At 39.7% G+C, this 23969-nt stretch overlaps 1 protein-coding gene across 2 annotated transcripts in view; it reads left to right on the top strand.

Annotated features, from left to right (window-relative positions):
• Positions 1-23969, top strand: part of FRMD3 (FERM domain containing 3) — a 299884-nt gene that overhangs the window by 175257 nt on the left and 100658 nt on the right. For both annotated transcript variants that reach the window (XM_056134756.1, XM_056134757.1), the window contains exon 3: positions 676-718. In XM_056134756.1, coding sequence (XP_055990731.1) covers positions 676-718 — 43 coding nt within the window. The remainder of the gene's footprint in view (positions 1-675; positions 719-23969) is intronic.

Here is a 23969-nt window from a genome sequence, read left to right on the forward strand (position 1 = left end):
ATCTTTAAGATGATAGCTTGCCGGGCTCTCCGAGAGGGGCAGAGGAATCGAACTCGGGTTGGCCAGGTCAGCTGCATGCAAGGCAAACGCCCTACCCTCTGTGCTATCTCTCCAGCCCTGAAACCTACGTATAAACAAATAATCTATTCCTCTCTATCATAGAGAAAACCTAGTTCTGTGTAACAGGACTGATGCTGGCGTGGCTCACCATTAACTGCATCAAAGGAAGCTGGATCATGGATTTTGAGGGCAACAAGCGCCGATGTCCATGACCTGTGAACACTTGGAGACATGAATGTCAAATGTTAGAAGTCTTGAACTGTTGTCAGATTTTCCAGAGAACTGAAAATTAAAGAATTCCCTAGGAGCATACTAGAGCTATTAGTACATGTTGCTCAATAGCTTGTATATTTTTTCCCTTGGCCTTTCATCCTGGAATGTTTTCTGACCCACCTCTTACTGAGAAAGCATCCTCTATAACTTATACTCCTACCTGTGTCATTATTATTCCTAAACATTCAATATTGCTTTTTATGGGGGAAGCCTTAAGAATATCTGTGGGAAGCAAGATTGTACTTTGGAAAAGGATTATCTTTACTAAAATTACTTTTAATTACAAATATGCATCATGTGGTACCGCCATCTGACACACCATCTCTGCTTTGTTCTCCCCAGCACTGGCTTGACCCTAACAAGTCCATCTCCAAGCAAATGAAATGTAAGTGTTCACCTGGGACCATGGGGGGAGTATTAAATATCCAAAGATATATTGTGTTTCTTTTTATTTTTTTTTTTGGAAAGTAGAAAAGTTTATTGGAAAGTAGGAGAGAAAAGAAACAGCTCCCCAAATTGTGAAGACTTAGTGTTGGACTAAGTTCATATTGTGTTTCTTGACTCTGTCTATGGCCAGGGGAGAAATGGAAGGAACTGAAGCTTTGTGGGTGAATGAAAGCTTCTGGTTCCCCATGAAAGCTATGACTTCTACCTCTTTTCCCTTCTTTCTCCCTGCAGTTCCTCTTCCTTTAGCCTTTGGTGTCGCACCTCTGCCCTCTTTAAACAGGGCACTTTGTTGGGCACTGGCTTCTCTGCTGACAGTAACCATCACATGACTGGTTCCTCCTGATTATGGGTCATCTGGTAAATGGTTTGGGGTGGGAGGAATGGCCTTAGGGTGTATGAGAGTATCAGGTATACTTGAAAGTAAGATACTGGAATTTTAATCTAAATTGTACTATTTAGTTCCACCCCTTTCACTCCCTAAAACAAATATTTTAAATAGACAATTATTTGTTCATGTTGGTATTCTAAACGCTCCCTATGCTCCATATTAAACTGCTAAACTTTTGTAGACAGTGGCTAGAATATCTGGTAATTTATTTGGGGAATTGTCTGGAGGGTATTTACTGGATAGTGTGATTTTTTTTTCCCTAGATGGTAGTCAGCCTGCCTCTGAGTATGGGTTGGAAGCGAGCTTCCAAAATGCACTTTGGAAATTTGCTACCTTCCCTGTAATTCATTTATTCTTTCATATAAGCTTTCTCAGGGATCTGAAATGCAGGTGGTACATCTATTTTTTACCAGAGCTGAGGTGCAGACGTACTATGTTGCCGGTCTTCTTTCAAGGGGCCATTTTCTTTTTCAGATGTGAAGTAATGAGTCTAGGCAGGGTTTGCTAAGTGGGAGAAGGCTAAATCTGGACATGGATGGCAAATAAGCAGCCAGCACTTCTATTCATCAGCGTTTTTTTACTTTACTTCCAGGTTCCTTCTGTCTCTTCCCCCTCCTTCCTTATTTGGACCTCACCTTGTCCCCCTTCCAGTTCCACTCTTTCTTTTTTTTTTTTAATTTTTATTAGTGAGATATCATGAGGTACAGTTGCAGACTTACACATTTTTTGTGCTTGGGTTTCAATTATACAATGATCAAATACCCATCCCTCCACCAGTGCCCATTTCCCACCACCACGGATCCCAGTATCCTTCCCAACACCCATCCCCCATCCCATCCTGCCTCAGTGGCAGGGCATTCCCTTTTGTTCTCTCTCTCTTATTTGGTGTTGTGGTTTGCAAAAGAGGCAATGGGTGACAATCATGTTTGGTCTATAGTCTACTTTCAGCATGCTTCTCCCATTCTGGGAGGATTCTCCCAACACCTTTATTTGGTGTTCCTTTCTCTATCTCTACTACAAAGCAGTCATAATTAACACAGCATGGTACTGGAACAAAAGCAGAGTTGTAGACCAATGGAACATGGTTGAATATACTGGCATCTCCCCCCAAGCATACAAGCATCTAATCTTCGATAAGGGGGCAAGAAAAGTGAAGTGGAGCAGGGAAAGCCTCTTTAACAAATATGCTGGCAAAACTGGACGGCTACATGCAAAAAAGTGGGCTCAGATCTCTGCCTAATGCCGTGTGCAAAAGTAAGATCAAAGTGAATTAAAGACCTCAACATCAGACCGGAATCCATAAGGTACATTGAGGAAAAAGTTGGCAAAACCCTCCATGACATAGATGCAGTTCCACTCTTTCAAGGCAAACTTTTGTGAAAGGAGGAAAGGTGGCTGTTCTGGGACAGGAAAGCATCCATGGCTGCTGTGGAGGATGCATAGGGCTCCTGGGGGTGTTTTTCTGAGAGAGGACGGGAGAGGTGTGTGCCTGGAAACCAAGCATACGTGCATGTGAGGATTCCAGAGGAACCACACTGTTGGCAGGGACTCCAGAAAAGACTCTGGACAACCACTCAATAAAAAAATAGAAGGCTCTGGAGAGTGTGATCTGCAGGGTAATGAGAAGGAACATTCTATTTATCCCTTTATATTAAATTTGTTCCTTTATATTAAATTTTGGGTGTTATTATGCATTTTATAATATTTTGATAACTTTTCAATAAGCTTGTTTATATGAAACGGTTCTTTGATATTTGATCTTAAATACCACAAAGATCAAAATGCCTCTTTTTCTTAGGCCATGCACATTTTTGAAATTTAGGTGTATCTCTAAAGTTAAAGGTATTACATTATTTAAAGGAAAAGATATTTAAATTTTGAATAACTTGTGACTTATAAGCCAAAAGTTAAATACAGCGTAATACTGTCTTAGGAGATCTTAATTTTCATGTAGGAATGTTATAATACAACATGAAAGTGATTCTTCTCATTCTCAAACCTGTAAATTTGGGGTGGTTGTTATGGTTGTTTGGGTCACACCTTGTAGTACTCAGGGCTTACTCCTGGCTCCGTGCTCAAGAATCACTCTTGGAGATGCTTGGGAACCATATGTGGTGCCAGGGATTAAGCCAAGGTTGGTTGTGTGCAAGGGATATACCTTTGCCCCTCTATTATCTCTCCAGCTCACAGATAAAGCTTTTAACTTTGTCATTATAATTGTAGAATATAGTCCAATGTGTATACATAGCATGGCATACATCAAGAGGACAAAAAATGCATATCTACAGGGTCCCTGTAACCACATGTATTATATTAGTCTGAAAAGGTTAAAAAATTGCACAGAACATTTTAGATGTAATCTCTCACTATTGTTTTGATTTGCATTTCCCTAATTATGAATAACAGTGAGCACTTTCTTAAATGCTCATTGATAATCTTTATGTTTTCTTTGGGGACATTTCTGTTCATCTCCTTGTCCCATTTCTGGATGGGGGTCACTGATTTTTTTTCAGAGTTTGGTGAGTGCTTTATAAATCTTGAATACCAACCCTTGATCAGAATTATTGTGTGCAAAATTTTTCTTGCATTCAGTAGGGTGTATTTTTATTAGTTTTAGTTTTTTTCACTGTGCAGAAGCACGTCTCACACCTGTGAGAATAGCACGTGTTGAAACATCTGGAAATAGCACGTGATGGTGGCTTTGTTGGATATGAACCTTCATATTCTATTGGTGGGAGTGTCATCTTTTATGAGAAGTAGTATGGATATTTCTCTAAAAAAATAGGAATACAACTCCTACATGGCCTGATGATACTGCCTCTTCACATCTATCACCCCCCAAAAAAAACATTAATTTGAAAGAATATGTGCATAGCTATGTTCATTGCTGCACTTAGTACAATAGCTGAGATATAGAAACAATTCAAATGCTCAACTAGAGATGAACATATATGTATATATAATAAATAATATGAAGTACTAGGAATAAAGTCATGCAGTTTGCAGAAACAAGAATGAAAGTAGAGGATATCATGCTGAGTGAAGTCAGAAGAAGAGAAACAGAAACAAAATGGTCTTTCTCTTACATGTAAGACTACAACAAATCATGGTCCACTGGCAACATAATGGGAGAACTTATCCATACAATTTAATTGTGGTGAGAGGGGGGTGAGATAAGAGGGAGGGGTTGAGGTGTTTCAGGGAAGGGAGATGGGTGCATTGGTGATGCATGTGGTATTAGAATTATTTTGATGAGAAACCATTACAAACCATAGAAAGCATTGCAAACCATAGAACTCAATTTAAAGATTTTTAAAAGAATTGTAGTGTTATTTACTTAAGTCTGAATTCGAATCTTTTTACTTCAGGGTAACTCAGAATCTTCCAGTTTAGACTTTGACCTTTTTCTATGAAATTATTCAATTTATTAATTAATGATAGCCACTTAAAAGTGGTATTCCACATCTTTATTCCTGTATTCCAAATCCACCTATATTTTATCTACTTCTTCCTTCCTTCTTTTTTCCCTTCACTTCCTTCCTTCTTTCATTCCTTCCTTCCCTCCTCACAGGGTACATTCTCTAAATATTTGTTAAATAGATAACTATAAAATTATAACTAAATTAAAACATAAGTAAAATGATGGGTAGTGCATTTGCTGTAATATAACATGTGATGATATGCAGATATATGAAGTGTGTTTTGACAAACTCAAGGAAACAGTTTATAGAAAAATGTATTAAGACAGAAAAGAAATAAGAACCAATGTCCAACATATTTACAAACAGATGTTCAGTACAGTTAGTAACAACAAAATGCAAATTAAAACAAAATATTTTATTTATTTTACTGAGAAAATCATAGTATTTATAATATCCAGTTGAGGTTCAGGGTAACACTTCTCATGAGAGTATATAAACAGTTGTAATATTTATAATATCCAGTTGAGGTTAAGGGTAACACTTCTCATGAGAGTATATAAACAGTTAAAGGTAGTTTAGCAGGAACTTTAATTTTGTTTAAGATTTACAATACTTCTGTAGGAGAAGGTGGGGACAAGATAGAGTTGAAAGAGCAAGTTGAGAGCACTCCCTGGTCCTTTTAACAAAAGTGCAGAGAAAAGAAGAACTGAAAACAATATTTCATGGTACCTCACTGAGAAGATCACTTGTCACTTGTCATCCTATTGATTATTGATTTGCTTGAGTGGGCGCCAGTGACAACTCCATTCATCCCTGTCATGTGCTAGCATAGCCCAGGGCAGAATCTCCTGCCCACCGCACCAGGCTTTCTTCACCGTGGCACCTCAGAGGGGGATGGGTTGAGTTTCTCTCCTCTCCCCAAGCAGAATCCCGGCAGCCTAAAACCTCCAGAACCCAGCCACATACATGTTCAAGGCCACTCTCCACACGCTCCAATGAGCCTCATGCTTCATGCATGAAAAAACCCAGGTATTCAGGACCCGTGGCTGAGATCTCCAAGACTTCTCGCAGTCACACCCACAAACTGCCCCCCTCCCCGCGTGCCATGTAATCGCATCAATCAATGGCCAAGATTCAGAGACTATAAAACAAAGCCCCTGGAAGAGAGCTGCACAGTATTTTCTGGAGCGCACGACCTCTTATACTCTAGATGGACCTCCTCACTGAGAAAATATACCAGAGAAATGAGTGACAATGTCTAGCAGATACTCTACTGTGGCATAATGATGAGCAACCAACAAATTCACAGCTCAGGGGCCTTTTCCTTGAGAGAAGAACCACCTACTGCTTAATGAAGCATGGACCTTTGCCCTGGAGTCAAGCACAAGTAAAACAACAGTGCTTCAATGTTGAGATTGATTTCACAAAATTTGATATGGAGGCAGGAACTAGATTAGATGAGATATCTAGGAATAGCATTTCTAGCAGCTGTACGCAGCCAGACTTCTGCAAACCGACAGGGAACTTTGATTTCTTTCTTCATTGGCAACAATCTGGCCAATATCTACCTCAGACTGAGGACAGAGCAGTAATGGGTAGAGCAACAATTGCTGTCCCAGTTGATATAAAACAGTTCTCTATTAATTATTTCTCACTTTTGTGCACATGCTTAGTCCCGTTTCAACAATTGAATATTTAGTTAGAGCTCTGGACTAGTCAAAATCAGATTGGACCACAGAGTATGACCCACGTCAGTGTGATCATGTAGCAAACATTATTATGTGAGTGGACACCAGGCGTGATTGAAGTTAACACTGTTATCAGGTCCTATTGAATACCATTCCTCAATTCTTGTTCAAACTTGGAAGACATTGGCACCATAGTCATAGAGGGGCATCAGAATTGCAAATGTTGGTGTACACCAATGGTCTACTGATCCTCAGAGTTACAGCTAACTAATTAGGCTTGTTAAGGTAAATCTTCAGCAGTAGTTTGGAAAAGCACAAGTGCAGCACCAGAGTCTTTGGAATTTGTGAGCAAAAACTATGTATAGTCACCTCGTCCTCCTTATAAGTCAGACCCATACACTCCACAGTGGGCACCACAAAGCAGCATTCATTTGTGGATGTATACAGAAGACCAGGAAGTACCTACAAACACATAGGAGTTCTCTAAACTCCCTGGTGAAGACTTCAAAGGGACAGGTAAGGATATTCACTGAATTTATGAAAGCAATAGAAATCCAACATGAAAAAAGAAAGCTTCAGAAAACTTCAAGTAGAAATTAGCTTATCTATGTGCCAGTGAGATAGTGCAACAGATAAAGCAGTTGCCTTGCACATGAACAACCCAGGTTTGATCCCTGGCACTCCATATGGTTCCCCAAGCACTTCCAGGAGTGATCCCTGAGTGCAGAGTCAGGAGTAAATCCTGAGAACCTCCGAGTGTGGCAAAGAAAAAAAGAAGGAAAGAAGGAAGGAAAGAAAGAAAGAAAGAAAGAAAGAAAGAAAGAAAGAAAGAAAGAAAGAAAGAAAGAAAGAAAGAAGGTAGGAAGGCAGGCAGGCAGGCAGGCAGGCAGGCAGGCAGGCAGGCAGGCAGGCAGGCAGGAAGGAAGGAAGGAAGGAAGGAAGGAAGGAAGGAAGGAAGGAAGGAAGAAGAGCAATCTGAAGAACACAGTATGAACTTCCGAGTGTGGCAGAGGAAAAGAAGGAAAGAAAGAAAGAAAGGACAAAGAAAGAAAGGAAGAAAGAAGAGCAATCTGAAGAACACAGTATGCAAAATAAAAAAATACAACAGTGAGATTCAGCAGTAGAATAACAGAATCTGAGCACTGAATCAGTTTGCATAAGAATAAGGCATATGTAGCCACCAAAAATAACAGAACAAAGAATAAAGGAAAACCAAGAAAACATAAGGTTTGTGGGATAACTTCAAGTGGAATAATATGTATATTATAGGATTCCAGAAGGAGACGAAAGATAATTAAGTAAGAATTATTGGTTGTAGAAATTATAGTTGACAAATTTTCCAGTCTGAGGATAGATTCATATACCCAGATATTAGAACTCAAAGAATTCCAGAAAAAAATAAATTCAACATAAAAGAACACCAAGACTATAAATAACTAAATATATTCAAATAAAAGAATACTAATTAAAGTGACAAAAGACAGAGAGAGAGTATCCTAAAAGCAAAACAAAGCAAACCTTACATATAAGGGACCTCGCATAAACTCAACAGCAGTTTTATCAAATGAAACCCCGAAATCAGAAAGGAATGGTATTATATAGCCAGAATGGAGAAAAAAATAGATATCTCAACACAAATATCCTGTATAGATATTTATTCTGAATGTGAAGGAATAACATAAAGCTTTATATGAACTAAAGAGATTCATGGTTTCTAAACCAGCTCTGCAAGAAGCACTAAATGGTTTTCTATAAAAGACCATGAAGCCTTATTTAGAAGTACTAATATATTTAAGACACAGTATGTGGGAGAAAGGGAGAGTAACAGTGGATTCTCATATAATGAACATAAGTTCCTCTGAGTACTGCCAGGAATGATCCCTGAATGCAGAGTCAGGAGTAAGCCCTAAGCACTGCTGCAAAAACAAATGAACAAAACAAAGTGGGAAGGAAATAAAACTTAAAGTGAAAATAATTAATACAGAAAAATTCTTAAATGCAGGTAATCAATGAAACCAAGAACTCTTCTATTTTTAAAGAGTAAACAAAGTTGATAAACTCAGGAAGGAAATTTGTGAAAAAAAAATAGTTAGATCAAAAACTGAACTTAACCTTCTGCCTCTTACAGGAAACACACTTAAACTATTATAAACACAGAGAAAAAGGAAAAGGCTAGAAAACAATCATGTAGGCAGATAGTTACCCCCACCCCTCCAAAAAAATCTGGGACATCTGTGCTGATAACAGATGAAACAGACTTCAACAAAAACAACTCCCTATCCCCCCCAAAAAAGACACAGACAAACATGATATAATGATCAAGAAACCTATATATTAAGATTAAATACTCATTAAAATATGCAGCAACTAATGAAGCACTAAAATATATAAAGTAACTACTGACACACATGAAATGAACAAAGGTAATGGCTAGAACAGAAGTCAGATATTTCAGTTGCCCCTTGAGCCATTGGGTATGGTTCAGACCAGACCAGAAAGCCAATAAGGAAACAGTCATAATTATTAACATAATAATTATGATTGTGATCATTGCAAAGAACAGAGTTGTGAGGAAGTCTTATTTTTTTTCTTTTATTTTAGGCACTGTGGTTTACAATCCTGATAATTGCAGGGTTTTATGCAGAAAACATTCTAGCATCACACTGCACCCGGGTGTTGGCTTCCCTTTACCATTGTCCCAGTGTGCCCCCCTCATCTTACCAACCCCAGGTCCCCCTACACTGATTTTAATCCTGTTAAAGGCCAGTTCTCAGTTACTAACCTCTGGATATTTGTTGTTTGCATACTGTCTTTCTTAATATAAGACATATGAGGGAGATTATTCTGTGTCTATCCCTCTCCTTCTGATTAACCTCACTCAGCCTGGTAATATCCAGATCCATTCATGTAGCATCAATTTGCATGTATTCATCTTCTCATAGACAACTAGTATTCCATTGTGATTAAGTACCATAAGTTTATTTATCCAGTCATCTGTTCCTGGACATGGGTTATTTCCATATTTTGGCTATTTGTTGATAGTGCTTCAGTGAACATACGAGTGCAATCATCTTTCCTGAATAGTTTTTGGGCCTTTCAGGTAGATACAAAGCAGTGGAATTGCTGGATTGTATGGGAGATCAATTTCTAGGATTTTTTCTTTCCAGAAATTTCTATATTCTTTTCCCAAAAGGTTGGACCAGTCGACATTCCTGCTAGCAGTGGATGAAGGCTTCTTTTTTCCACATTTGTTCCAACACTGATTATTTTTAATCTTTGTGATATGTGCCAGTCTCACTTGCTCTGAGATGATATTTCTTTGTTGTTTTGATTTGCATTTCCCTGGTGATAAGTGATGCAGAGCATTTTTTCATAAGGCTTTGGCCATCTGTATGTCTTCTTTGAAGAAGTCTCTTTTTATCCCTTCCCTCATTTTTTTGATGGGGTTGGATTTTTCCTTGTAAAGCTCTGTAAGTGCCTTATTTATTTTGGATATTAACCTTTTCTCAATGAGTGGTGGGTAAATATTTTCTCCCAGTCTATGGTATCTTTTATTCTGGTCATCACTTCTTATTGTGTTGCAGAAGATTCTTAGATTGATAGCCTCCCCTGTTGTTTATCTTTGCTTTCATTTGTTTGGCCAAGGGCACTGAGTTATTGAAAATGCCTCTAGATTAAAGGTCACGAAGGATTCTACCTATGTTTTACTCAATATACTTTATGGATTCAAGTATATTATCAAGGTCTTTAATCCATTTTAATTTGATTTTCGTGTATGGTGTTATAAAGGAGTCTGAGTTCTTTTTTTCTTCCTTTTTTTTTTTTTTTGATATCTGCATGTGACCAACCACTTTTACCCGAACCATTTGTTGAAGAAGTTTTTTTTTTTTTTGCAAGAGCCAAAGATAGATGGGGCTGGAGCAATAGCACAGCGGGTAGGACATTTGCCTTCCAGGCGGCCAACCCAGGTTCGATTCCCAGCATTCCATATGGTTCTCTGAGCACCGCCAGGAGTGATTCCTGAGTGCATGAACGAGGAGTAACTCCTGTGCATAGTCGGGTGTGACCCAAAACAAAAAAAAAGAGCCAATGATAGAGATATGATTGTAAGAGTAGCAAAACTAACACAAAATATTAACTACAAAGGAAACTCTGAAATTCACAGTATATTTCTCAAATGAAACCCTAAAGGTTAGGAGGTAACAGTGTGATATAGCCAACCTGATTGCAAAAGTCATCCACACAAGGGTTCTTTATCCAGCTTTGGCACTCAGGTTTGAAACAAATTACAAAAACTTCACTGACAAAGAGCATCTAAAGAAATTCAAGGACACTAACGCAGTGTATCAAGATACACCTAATGATCTTTAATAGAAGGTAAATAAAAAGCCAAGAAACAAGTTTATACTTACAGAATTCACACAAAAAAAGATGGTAACAAAAACTTTATTTCAATAATTTTATTTTATGACACTTGTCATTTGTCCAAACTCATCAAATGAAAGATGTAAAATGACTGGATGGATCAGAAAAATTGAACCCAATGTTCTGCTGCTTTCAAGAGACACATGAACCATTCAATAAACGTAATCACAAAATGAAAGACTGGAAGCCATAATGCAGGCAGACAGGTTTTAAAAAGCTAGGGATGCCATACTTACATAACATGAAATGGAATTCAACCTGAAAAAAAAGTAAAACAGATAGTTTTGTCATATATCATATATATGTCATATATCTATATATGCATATATCATATGTAATTAATAGTTATTATATTACAATTAAAAGAAGTATAAATTAAGAATAAAATGAACATATATATATATATCTCAAGACTTGTGGGCTGGAGGATAGCACAGTGGGTAGGGCATTTGCCTTGCACACAGCCAACTTGGCTGACCTGAGTTCGATTCCTCTGCCCCTCTCGGAGAGCCTGGCAAGCGGCGGTACCGAGAGTATCTTGCCTGCATGGCAGAGCCTGGCAAGCTACCCATGGTGTATTCGATATGCTAAACACAGTAACAACGAGTCTCACGATGGAGACGTTACTGGGCCCGCTCGAGCAAATCGATGAGCAACGGGTGGGCAGTGATAGTGACCAAGACTTGTAAAGTGAGTATTATCAGGCCAGAAGCAACAGAATAGTAGCAGAGTTCTTCAGTGTTTACTTCACCATTAGATAGCTCATGATGACCATGGATCAGTAAGAAAACAGTGACACTTAAGGGAAAAAATGAGTTAAGGACTATTTAAAGGACTCTCCATCCCCCAAAAGTGAAATGTGCATTCTTCTTCAGTGTATACAGATCATCCTCTTTGTGAGCCATGAAACAAGCTTACATGAAATATCTGTCACTGTCCTCCCATAGTTCATTGATTGGCTCGAGCAGGCACCAGTAATGTCTCCATTGAGACTTATTGTTACTGTTTTTGGCATATCTATTACACCACGGGTAGCTTGCCAGGCTCTGCCATGCCTGCAGGATACTCTCTCTAGCTTGCTGGGCTCTCTGAGAGGGGCAGAGGAATCGAAGCCATGTTGGCCGCATGAAGGGCAAATGCCCTACCTGCTGTGCTATTGCTCCAGCCTTACATGAAATAAAGAAAATAAAAATTATTTCATGTATCTACTCAAATCACAGAATGCTTTGATTTTGTAAATTAACCAGAAAGAGAAAATGGGGAAACTCAAACACTTGGAAGCTGAATAACACACTTAGAAACAACCAGTGGATCAGAGAAGAAATCAAAGAAATCAAAAGCTTCCTGAATACACAGTGGAAATAAAAACATAAGCTACTAGAATTTCTGAGACACGGCAAAAGTGTTACTTAGTGGGAAGTTCTTAATATTATAAGCTTTCATAAAAAATAAAAATAGGTACAAGTAAATGACCTAACTTCAAACTTCTCTTGTTCTAAGAAAGCACTGTAGCACTGTCCTGTTATTCATCAGTTTGCTTGAGTGGGCACCAGTAACGTCTCCATTGGGAGACTTGTTACTGTTTTTGGCATATTGAATATGTCATGGGTAGCTTGCCAGACTTTGCTGTGCGGGTGAGATACTCTCAGTAGCTTACTGGGCTCTCCAAGAGGGGCAGAGGAATCAAACCAGGTTGGCCAGGGTCAGTTGCATGCAAGGCAAACTCCCTACCTTCTGTGCTATTGCTCCAGCCCTAAGCTCTAAGAAAAAGAATAACAAAGGGAGCCCAAAGTAAGTGGAAGGAGAAAAAATAGTAAATTAATGATCTAGAAATCAAAAGCTCTATTAGAAAGATTAATGTAACAACTGCTTTTTCTAAAGAATCATTAATTATGTCCAATCCTTAGTAGACTTACAAGGAAAAAGTAAAAAGTAAAAGTAAAGGCCCTCCCATTGATCATTAATTTGCTCGAGTGGGCCCAGTAACGTCTCCATTGGAGACTTTGTTGTTACCGTGTCTGGCATATCGAATACTCTCGGTAGCTTGCCGGGCTCTCCAAGAGGGGCGGAGGAATCGAACTCGGGTCAGCCATGTTGGCTGTGAGCAAGGCAGTCGCCCTACCCGCTGTGCTATCGCTCCAGCCCAAGGAAAAAACATAAGAGAAATCACTGATAAATTGAATTAGGAGTGAAAGAGGGGTCATTATAGCAAAAACCTTAGAAGATCATATGAGATTGCTATGAACAACTATATGCCACTAAATTGGAAACTTTAAAATAAATAAAATTTCTAGAGTATCATAACCTTCTAATACTGTCAAAAATAATAGACCAATTACCATCAAGGAAGTTTAGTAATCAAAGATCCCTCCCTGAGAACCAAAGCTCTTGAGTTCTTTCAAATCTTCAAAGAGGACCTCCTGTCCATCCTCTTCAATCTCTTTTAGAAAGTGGGAGAAACAGGAATATGCCCATAATTATACATGCAAAGGTCCTCAATAAAATTTGATGCATTGAAAAATACCAATAAATTAAAGATATTATACACTAGGATCAAGTAGTATTCTTCCCAGGAATGCAAGAATAGCTCAGTATTTGCAAATCAATTTACAGAGTACACATAATAAAAAGAAAGCCAAACATATTTGATCATCTTCAGGAAAAAATATGTAAAGATTTAGTGCCCATTAATCATGAGAACCTTCAGCAAAATGAGAAATAAAGAAAATTATCTCAATATCACACGGGCCATTTGTAATAGACCCACAGCTAGCAACATCCATAATGGGGAAAAAAATTTTAAAAAATAAAGCAATCCCTCTAAAATCAGGGAGAAGAAAACAGTGTCTACTTTCACCATTATTATTCAACATAGTACTGAAAGTCCTAGTCACTGCAATTAGTAAAGAAAGAGAAGTTAAAGGAATCCAAATGGGTAAAGAAGCTGAACTACCACTATTTACAAATGACATAATATTGTACATAAATATAAGTCATAAAGACTCCATTATGAAAATGATAAATTATCTACTGTATAGTAAAGGAGTTGGTTACAAAATCAATGCATGGGAATCTGATTCTTATATGTAGACAATAATGTAGGGAAAAAAGTTATAGAACTACCCCTTTATGATCCTTAAAAAAAGCTTCAAGTTTCTAGGAAAAAATCTAATAAAGGAGGTGAAAGACCTACTTAGCAAAAATCATAATTCAGTTCTGAAAGAAATAAGATACATGGAAATGTAATTATATATCTTGTTCATGAATTGAAAGGATCAATATCATTAAAATTACACATTAATGAAAATAATATGATTCCCATTAAAATCACCATGGAATTCTTTAATGACATGAAACGGGTACTTCTAAAATTTGTATGGAACCAGAATAGTCAAAGCAAATCTAATAAGAAAGAAAATGGGAGGCATTATACTTCCAAACTTTAATCTTTACTGCAAAGCTCTAGTAATCAAACTGCATGATACTAGAATGAAGACTGGCTCTCAGAACGGTGGAATAGAATTGTGAACCTATGTATACCCTCAAATATACACACAGTTAACTTGTGACAAAGACCTAAGTATGGGGCCAGTAGGCAGGGCACTTGCCTTGCACATGGCCAAACCAGGTTTGATCCGAGGTGCCTCATATGATTCTCTAATCCTACAACTGATCACAGAGCTCAGAGTCAGGAGTAAGCCCTAGGTGTATGAACTGGAGCGAAGACAACCTATTCAACTAATGATGTGTATAAAACTAGTAACCACATGCAAAAAAATGAATTTAGACCCCTATCTCATGCCATCCACATATATATCAATTCACGTTGGAACTAAGACTTTGATATTAACCTATTTTCATAAACTACACTGAAAAAATGATAGGACTCTCCAAGATCTTGAACTCAGAGGAGTCTTCAACAATGCAACCTCACTGATAAGGAAAACAAAATCAGAAATAAATAAATGGGTTTATATCAAACAAAAAAAGCTTTTGCACTGTAAAATAAATGAAACATAAGATAAAAGATTTAAAGAAGTCCTTTGATTCTGTTGAGATGGAAGCGGTCATTGAAGCCCTAGCCAATCAGGGCATTCAAGCCCAATACATCAAGATCCTCCATGAGCTGTATTGCTGATTCACTACCAGGATCTCACCATTCTACAAAGAAGTAGTCATTGATGTCAAGAGAGGGGTTCAGCAGGGTGATACCATTTCACCGAAACTCTTCAGTGCCACCCTCGCGAACATCATGCGACGACTGGAATGGGAAGGAATGGGAAGGAATGGGAGTGAAGATAGATGGTCGGCAACTACACCACCTCCGCTTTGCTGATGACATTGTTTTAATAACACCAAACATCAGCAAAGTGGCACAAATGCTGGCCGACTTTGACCGTGAGTGTGGAAGGTAGGACTACAGCTGAATCTTACGAAGACCATGTTTATGAGAAATAGCCTCGTTCCTGACGCCCCATTCACTCTCAATGGAACAACCATCTCCGAATGCAACAGCTATGTGTACCTAGGTCGAGAAGTCAACATGACAAATGACCTGGCACCCGAGCTGCACAGGAGGAAGAGAGCAGCTTGGAACGCCTTCAAGAACGTCGAAGAAATAGCTAAGAGGACGAAGAACCTCTGGCTCTGGGCATATCTCTTTGATTCCACTGTTCTTCCTGCATTAACATATGCCTCAGAGACCTGGGCCTTACGCAAACAGGATGAGAACGCTATTCAGGTCTCCCAAAGAGGAATTGAAAGAGCTATGCTTGGAATATCACGCTTCACTCAAATGAGAGAAAGAATCCAGAGTTCCGACATCCATCGACGATCAAGAATCAGGGACGCTGTCTCATTTGCCAAGGTGTCAAAAATCAGATGGGCTGGTCACGTAATGAGATTTAAAGATGACCGCTGGACTAGAGCTGTTACCGACTGGATTCTACGGGATGTCAAAAGACTGCGTGGCTGCCCTCCTACCAGATGATCAGACTTTTTCATCAAGATCATGAACGATCGATTTGAGGCTCTTCATGTTCCCAGAGCCAACAGATGCCATTGGGCTACACTAGCACGCGACAGGGACAAATGGAGATGTTACTGGCACCCTCTCGAGCAAATCGATGACTAACGGGAAGTTAAGTGATTAAGATAAAAGACATCTACTTTTTGGGGAAAAAAATTACACACTGTATATCTGACAAAGGACTAATGTCCAATATAAATAAAACACAAACTCAGAGCAAAAACACACCTTCCCTCGTCCCCCCAAAGTCCCTTCAAAAAATGGGGAGAGAAGATGGACAGACATTTCCTCAAAGAAGACATAAAGTGAGACCACAGAGATAGTACAAGAGCTATGACAGTTTTCTTGTGTGCTGCAAGTGCAGGTTTGGTCCCCCACACAGCCAGGGGTACAGAGCCAGGAGTAAGCTCTAAGCACTTCTGGGTGTTACACTCAAAAGTAAAGAAATTAAGATGGCCAAGAGGCAGTGATGAAAAAATGTTCATTCTTTTTGATTATCAGGGAAATTCTAAGAAAAAAAATAGAATATCTTATAGCAGCAAGAATGGTCAATGAACTCTTCTTGTACATTGCTGATAGGACTGTTGCATAGTTCAATTACTGCAGAAAACAGTTTAAACGCTTCTTATAACATTATGAATAGAGAACTTCCATACGATCCAGTGATTCCACTCCTGGGCATATACCTCAAGAACATGAAAACATTAATCCAAAAAGAATCTGTACACATACATATTTATCGCAGCACTATTTACAATAGCCAAGATCTGGGTACAGTTCTAGTGCAACAACAGATAAGATAAAGAAACTGTGATGTATGTACACATGGAATACTGTTCAGCTATATGAAATAGTGAAATTTTGTAGTTTGCTGTAACTTGGATGGACCTGGAGGGTGTATTGCTAAGTAAAATGGGCCAGAAATTAAAATAAAAATACCAGGTTATCTTGCTTATATGTGGACTATAAAGCAACAAAGGGATTAAGTGATCCCCAGTGCAAGCAAACTCTGAGACTTGATCAGTAGAACTGGGAATTGAGGATTCTGGAGTGAGGGTGTCGAAGGGACAGTGGGATAATGGAGAAGGGATCCTTAGACACTGCTGAGGGAGGATTAGTGTAGTAGCTCTGCAAATATCAATTAATAGCTTTTAATAATATTATAAACTGTAATATTAAAAGGTGAAGGCCCTCCCGTTGATCGTCGATTTTGCTCAAGCGGGCCCAGTAACATCTCCATTGGAGACTTTGTTGTTACTGTGTCTGGCATATAGAATACTCTCAGTAGCTTGCCGGGCTCTCCGAGAGGGGCAGAGGAATCGAACTCGGGTCGGCCATGTTGGCCGCGTGTAAGGCAAACGCCCTACCCGCTGTGCTATCGCTCCAGCCCCCAAAAATTTTGGAAAAGTATAAATGTGCATATTTGATATACCTCTGTGTCACAAAACAATGCCCCCAAACCTTAATTAATTTATCTATCACATTTCATATTTTGGTTTTTAAATTTTAATGATATTTTCTGCTTTCTGAGCATATCTCAATTATACAACACAGTGTATGAACTATCACGATCACGACCATCCTGTTGTTTGTCGATTGCCTCGAGCAGGCCCCAGTAACGTCTCCTTCGTCCTAGCCCTGAGATTTTTTTAAATGTGTCATATTCAAGGCTTTTTCAGGGTTAGGAGAATGAGACCCATCATTGTTACTGGTATTTGGCATATTGGGTACGCCACGGGGAGTTTGCCAGACTCTGCCGTGTGGGTAGGTTACATTCAGCAGTCTGCCAGTTTGTCCAAAGTAGGAATGAGATAATAAGATGTTGCGGCCATGCGCTTCTGGGAGCTGGGTTTTAGTCTCTGAGTCTTGGCCGTTGATGGGATTACATGGTGCCAGGGGGCCAGTTGGTGAGTGTGACCCCTGCCAACTAGAATTTGGAGGATCTGGGTGGAGGATGCTCAGCCCCGATCTGAGTAGGCTTGGAGATCTCAGTCCCGGGACCCGCATGCCTTTGTTCCTCTGCCGGTACCTTCATGTGTGCGGAGATTGGTCTCCGTCTGGTGGTGGCTGGTTCTGGAGGTCTTCGGCTGCCGGATCCCTGGTCGGGGCGGGGAGGGAAACTCAACCCGCTCCCCTCCAAGGGACCCCGGCGAGGACAGTCAGGCACGAGGGTAGGAGACTCTGATGGGTCTCATTCTCCTAACTCTGAAAGAGCCTTGAATATGGCACTTTAAAAAAAAAATCTCAGGGCTAGGATGAAGGAGATGTTACTGGGACCTGCTCGAGGCAATCGATGAATAACAGGATGGCCGTGATCGTGATAGTTCATACACTGTGTTGTATAATTGAGATTTGCTCAGAAAGCAGAAAATATCATTAAAATTTAATAACCAAAATATGAAATGTGATAGATAAGTTAGTTAAGGTTTGGGGGCATTGTTTTGTGACACATAAGTATATCAAACACATAAGTATGAACTGTATTGCCTATGTTATACTTAAATACTCAGATCTCCATCTTATTAGAAAAAATTGTACCTTCTTATTCACACACTCTAGTGACTGCCAACCACTTTACTCTATCTGAGTTTGCCCTTTTAAAATATTCCATATATGAGTGCTGCCGTATAGTATTCAACTTTCTGTCTGAATTCAGTTAGTTTAATTCCCTCCTAATTCACCCAGGATTTAAATGATGGCATTTCTTTCTCTTTCATATGTCTGAACATTACATTTTATAAATACCTTATCTTCCCTGGTGGAGGGATGAGTATTCTATCACTGTGTAACTGAAACCCAAGCACAAAAATTTGTAAGTCTACAACTGTACCTCATGGTGTTTCACTAATAAAAATTTAATTTAAAAAATAAATACCTATCTTCCTTCTCCATTATCAAGTTAAAAAAATAATTTTCAAGTTGTTTCCATACTTTGGTTATTGAACCTCTGCAATGAACATTGTGGCATAGATGCTATATTTTAGATGATGATTTTTTTCATATGTTTCTTTTGGGGCATACCTAACTGTGCTCAGGGCTTATTCCTGGCTCTGCACTCAGGTGTCACTATTGGCAAGGCTCAGGTGACCATATGGGGTGTCGGGGATCCAACTTGGGTTGACTACATGCAAACCATGTGCCTTACCCACTGTACTATCTCTCTGGACCCTAGTGATTTTGTTTCCAGGGGGTGTATAGAAACCTTCTCTTATCCGTGCTTTTATCATATTCTGTGGTTTCTGTTACCCAGAGTCACTTGAGTGCTGAGAATATTGCATATTTATTTCATTGTAATATTGAAATATTCAATATTAAATATTGAAAATGTAATGTTCAATATTTCATAGCAAATATTGCAGTGTTTATGTATAAAGACCACCTTTGCATATAATTATTGTATCACAGTTATATATTATTATTAATTTTACTGTTGATAACTTGTGCCAAATTTGCAAATCAAACTTTAGCATTAGATAAAGGAAAAGAACATGGAATTGTGTAAGGTATATAAAGTTTCATCTTACCATGGTTTCAGAGGTACACTGAGGTTTACATATCCTCTTGGAATATGGGGGGACTACTATATCCTATTTTTAGATAGGTGATAAAAATAAAAAGTTCTATTATGTGTAGAGATTCTGTGAAATTCAGAATCCACTCTTTCTTAGAACACAGCATCCCCTCTGATTAACTGATGTTGAACACACCATCCCCTGTGATTACTGTAACTTGGGCTGAGTGGGTGGAGACTGAGCCTTTGAGATCTGCAAAGTTGGAGATATTTGCTCCTTGGCTCTTTACGGAGAACACTTTTTATCCATATTCCAGGTGATTGATTTTATTTATTGCGTATTTATAGATGAGAAAGTGAAAACAAAGAGTTTGGCCATAGCAACTCATCTAGATGGTGCACTTAAAAGAGCTACAAGTGCTGGACCTGAAAGTTGCTCTTAGAGCTTGTCCTCAGAGCACACACAGCCAGAGATCTGAGAACAAGTTCTGGTGAACAGTTGCTCAGCCATCTCGTGTGCCTTTAAACAGTTGAATGTGAATTCACTTAGTGTATGAGGCTGTGTGGGTGCTCCATATGTGTGATTAAAACGTAAGAGAGAACTATGGCAGGAGGAGGAGGAATAGTATACCAAATGGGGGGAAAAAAGGTCTCTGCTTTGGAAGTTGAGGCACTGTGGTGCCAGGAGCATCTTGGAGGCTGTTGGCTGTCATTTCGGCTAGGATGATGGAAGGGTGCTCACTGCTGTCCATGCTGATGAGAGTAGCAGATGCTGTGGGATGATAATCATCGTTTCCAGCTAGAAGAGAGCAGCCTTCAGAGCAGTTCTCCGTGGCTGACACATTTACCCATATCCTGAGAGTTAGAGTTTGTTGAATGACTGAGTAATGCTTGCCCCCTTTGGGTGTGGAAAAGTGTTGTTTTGCACATGTGCCAGAAGATCTGTGCCTCTGAGTTGTCCCACCATTGAACAAGCACAGGGGAGTTATGGTCGGCCGTGCATATGTCTAGCAAAGAAGACATGGGGGTGCTTCCCCATCCTCCCTCCAAGATCCCCGTGAGAGTCTTCGGAAAAACACTGTTCCTTTCCTCAGAAACAAAACGTGTCACTTATGCTGAAATCCCTGTTGCCTACTATGGGTTATTTGGAAAGCAAATTTGCTATTTGTTGATGGGTGTCATGTCAGCAACAGTGACAGTGTTTCTACAGACTCTGAAAATCTGAGAATTGAAAATATGACAAGTTGAGCCCACTTAAATCCCTGTCCCAGAGGAGGGAGGCCTGAGAGACATAGCTCAGGTGCAGGAATTGTCTTCACATCTGCTGGCATCAATGGCTCCAGTTGCAACTGCTATGGAAAGTTTCCCTAACTGGCAGTGGAAACGTGCATCGGAAAGATTCCAAGTTTATATGTATATTCCTAAGTCGTACTTTTCTGTGTTTCTATAGTTCTTGTGATGATTGGAACCAGACTTGTGTTTTTGAAGAAAATAGCTACAGGATGTTATCTCCTCTCTAAAATCAGTTATATCTGGTTCAAATCTTTACAAAGATGTGAGTCTGGTCGTTGGTTAAAAATAGAATGTCAGATTTGGGGGGGGGGGGTTGTTTTATACTTGGGAGCCTGCTCAACCGACCATTTCGTATTCCCAGCCGCACTCTTGGCAGGGTTTCAAAGTGCGGACAAGGAAGCCTGTCTGCTGTTTCTCTCCCAGGCTCTCTGTGTTAACAAGCTACACAAATGCTAACACAATCTCTGCTGGTGCAGAAGTGGCCACTGAGTTGTGCTTGGCCTCCTGGCCCTTGTGCAAGGTGATAGGAGTCAGGCTGTGAGAGAAACCTGCTGCTGTTCTGGATCCAATTCCATGCTCCTAGCATTTTTTTCCCTTTTCTTCTTGTTTTGGTTTTGAGGCCACATCTGGCAGTGCTCAGGGATAACTCCTGACTCTTTGCTTAGAAATCATTCCTGGTGGCTCAGGAGATCATATGGGATGCTGGGGGTTGAACCATGTTGGCTGTGTACAAGGCAAGTGTCCTACCCAATGTATTATCTCTCCAGCCCTCTGCTCCTGTTATCTTAAAAGAAGATTTTTCTTTCTTTCCACTACCTACTCCTTAATGGGGTTCTTATTTCTAGAACGCTCTGGCCAAGCTAAAAAATAGTTTTCCACTGTTAAGCTGAGTTCAGCTCTTCTTCATCCTGTTCCCATTTGCAACTCCCCTTTTCCCTCTGTTCTTTTGGAATCAGTCTCGACCCCAGAAAAACCAAAGCTCATACATCAGAAATGTACCATGTCCCTGTGCCCAGAAGCTTTGTTTAAGTCCCTGGGAGGTAGAGATAACTCTGTGTATGCTTTGTACCAGGGAAGGAAAGAGATGGGAAACTTTCTTAAGGCCACTGTAGTGGGAAGGATCTCTTTTTTTTGAAATGTTTGGGACTCAGTTCCTTGAAGAACGGGGTTTCCAAACCCCACAGGCTCCTATTACTGATGTTGCAGCATTAGTACCACAATAGAGATAGACCATGGCATTTTCCCCCTGGAAGCAGTCATACCTCATGGTCTTGTAAAGATGGACTATTTGTGGTGAAAGCACTGGGGTAGGGCCCAAATGCATAGTGTGGCTTTATTACCCACCTGTCACCTCATCTCAGCTTTTTAAAAAAATTTTATTAGTGAAATACCATGAGGTGCAGTTGTAGATTTACAATTTTTTGTGCTTGGGTTTCGATTATACAATGATTGAGTACCCATCCCTCCACCAGTGCCCATTTTCCACCACTATGGATCCCAATGTCCCTCCCCCTCTCATCCCCCCATCCCACCTTGCCTCTGTGTCAGGGCATTCCCTTTTGTTCTCTCTCTCCTTTTGGGTGTTGTGATCTGCAAAAGAGGCATTGATTAGCAATCATGTTCGGTCCATAGTCTACTTTCAACATGGATTTCCCATTCTGGGAGGATCCTCCAAACACCCTTTATTTGGTGCTCCTTTCTCTATCTGAGCTGCCTTTACCCCTAGAATGCCCGGCTGGCCTCTAAGCCATGGAGTAATCCTCCTGGTAGTGATTTCTGCTATTCTTGGATATTAATCTCCTATTTTGTTACTTTATGTCCCCCAACCCCATCTCAGCTTTTAACTGGCTGTTTCCAACTTCTGAGTCTGTGCACAATGTTTGACACAGATAATCACCCATCATCTAGTATTTTGTCTCTTTCTCCATAGTTTAAGAATAGAAAGACAGGAAAGCTGGCATGGCAGCGACACTTGGGAATAGAGTGATCTCCTCCAGGAAATTTCCTGGCTTAGACATGGCCCAGGGCATGATAGCTGCCAGGTTGAACCTTCAAAGTCTCAGTTTCTAACACTTACACTGCTAGTTTGGGCTTTTGTGAGTACCCAAAGCTGTAATTTTTGTTCCTCTTGTCTTGTTTAGGGGGACAGGGGGTTGGTGATCCTCAACTGGTAATGCTGAGGACTTGCTCCTGACTCTGTGCTGATAATTCTGGTTCAGTTATGGTTCAATTGCTTGGGGAACCATTAGTGACACCAGGTATAGAACTAGAGTCAACTCTGAGCCAGGTGAGCACCTGAACCCCTGTGCTATCTCTTTGGCCCCTGATGTTTTTGTTCTTGGGTCACAGGAGCAGCACTTGTGGGCTTCTCCCTGCTCCATGTTTGGGAATTGTGTCTGACAGTACCTGGTAAATTATGTGGTCCTGAGGTCAAACCTGGTCTCCTGCATGCAAAGTGTGTACTCCAGTGTGTTGAGCTATTGCTCTGTCCCAGAGCAGACCTATGAATTGAAATCAAGTGGCAGAAAATTTGGCTGTGACGTTCTCTCTATCCACTTGTTCAATGAGTAAAATTTTGTAAGTGATTTCATTTCTACCTTGTTTGGTTTTTCTGTAAGGGAGTAAAGGGAACGAAGCTTATCATCATGGGTATGTCTCTGGTGAGGAAAAGTGAGAGAACATAGTTTGGGTGCTCCTCCTTAATCCTAAATTCTGTTTCATTCTTCTTTGCAACATTGTTGGTCTTAATTTCCTACAGATTTCACTTATTTATTTTGCCTTTATATCTGTGAAACTATATCTGTGTACCTCTACAAAATGTTTCCTGCAAAAGACAGAATTTTGTCTACTCATAATTGCTATTTTACGTCAAAACTGACATGCAGAAACTAGTAGGTGCTCAATACATATCTTGATTGAGCTGATTTACAGTTTTTTTCAGAAGTAACTATTCTCATAAAGTCTAGAATTTCTTAGTTTCTGCTGTTACATGTTTTCAGGAGTTGACGAGTGGACTGTCTGAAGAGATAGTACAGTGAGTAGGGCACTTTCTCTGAGCATTGCCTAACCCTCATTTGATCCCTGGCACCCCAGGTGATCCGCCAAGACCCATCAGCAGTGATTGCTAAGCACAGAGTCAAGAGTAAGCCCTGAGCATTGCCAAGTGTGGCCAAAAAAAGAACAAAACAAAAAACAAAAAAGCTGGTCAAAATATATAAACCTAAGAATAGCCAAAGTGAGTCAGATTATAAAATTTCTGTAATTCTGTAATATAAGGTCAACTGTAATTATATTATAAAAATTCTGTAAAAAAGGTCAACTGTAATTTATTCAACAAGGGAGGTAGTTAGTCTCTTATTAGTAATTAGTGGACAGAATTAAAAAACTGAATAAGTAATGTGTGTTCATGCTTCATAAACCTTGCTATCTATAC

Source organism: Sorex fumeus, unplaced genomic scaffold (assembly GCF_029834395.1).
Source record: "Sorex fumeus unplaced genomic scaffold, SorFum_2.1 ptg000106l, whole genome shotgun sequence".
Taxonomy (NCBI): Eukaryota; Metazoa; Chordata; class Mammalia; order Eulipotyphla; family Soricidae; genus Sorex; species Sorex fumeus.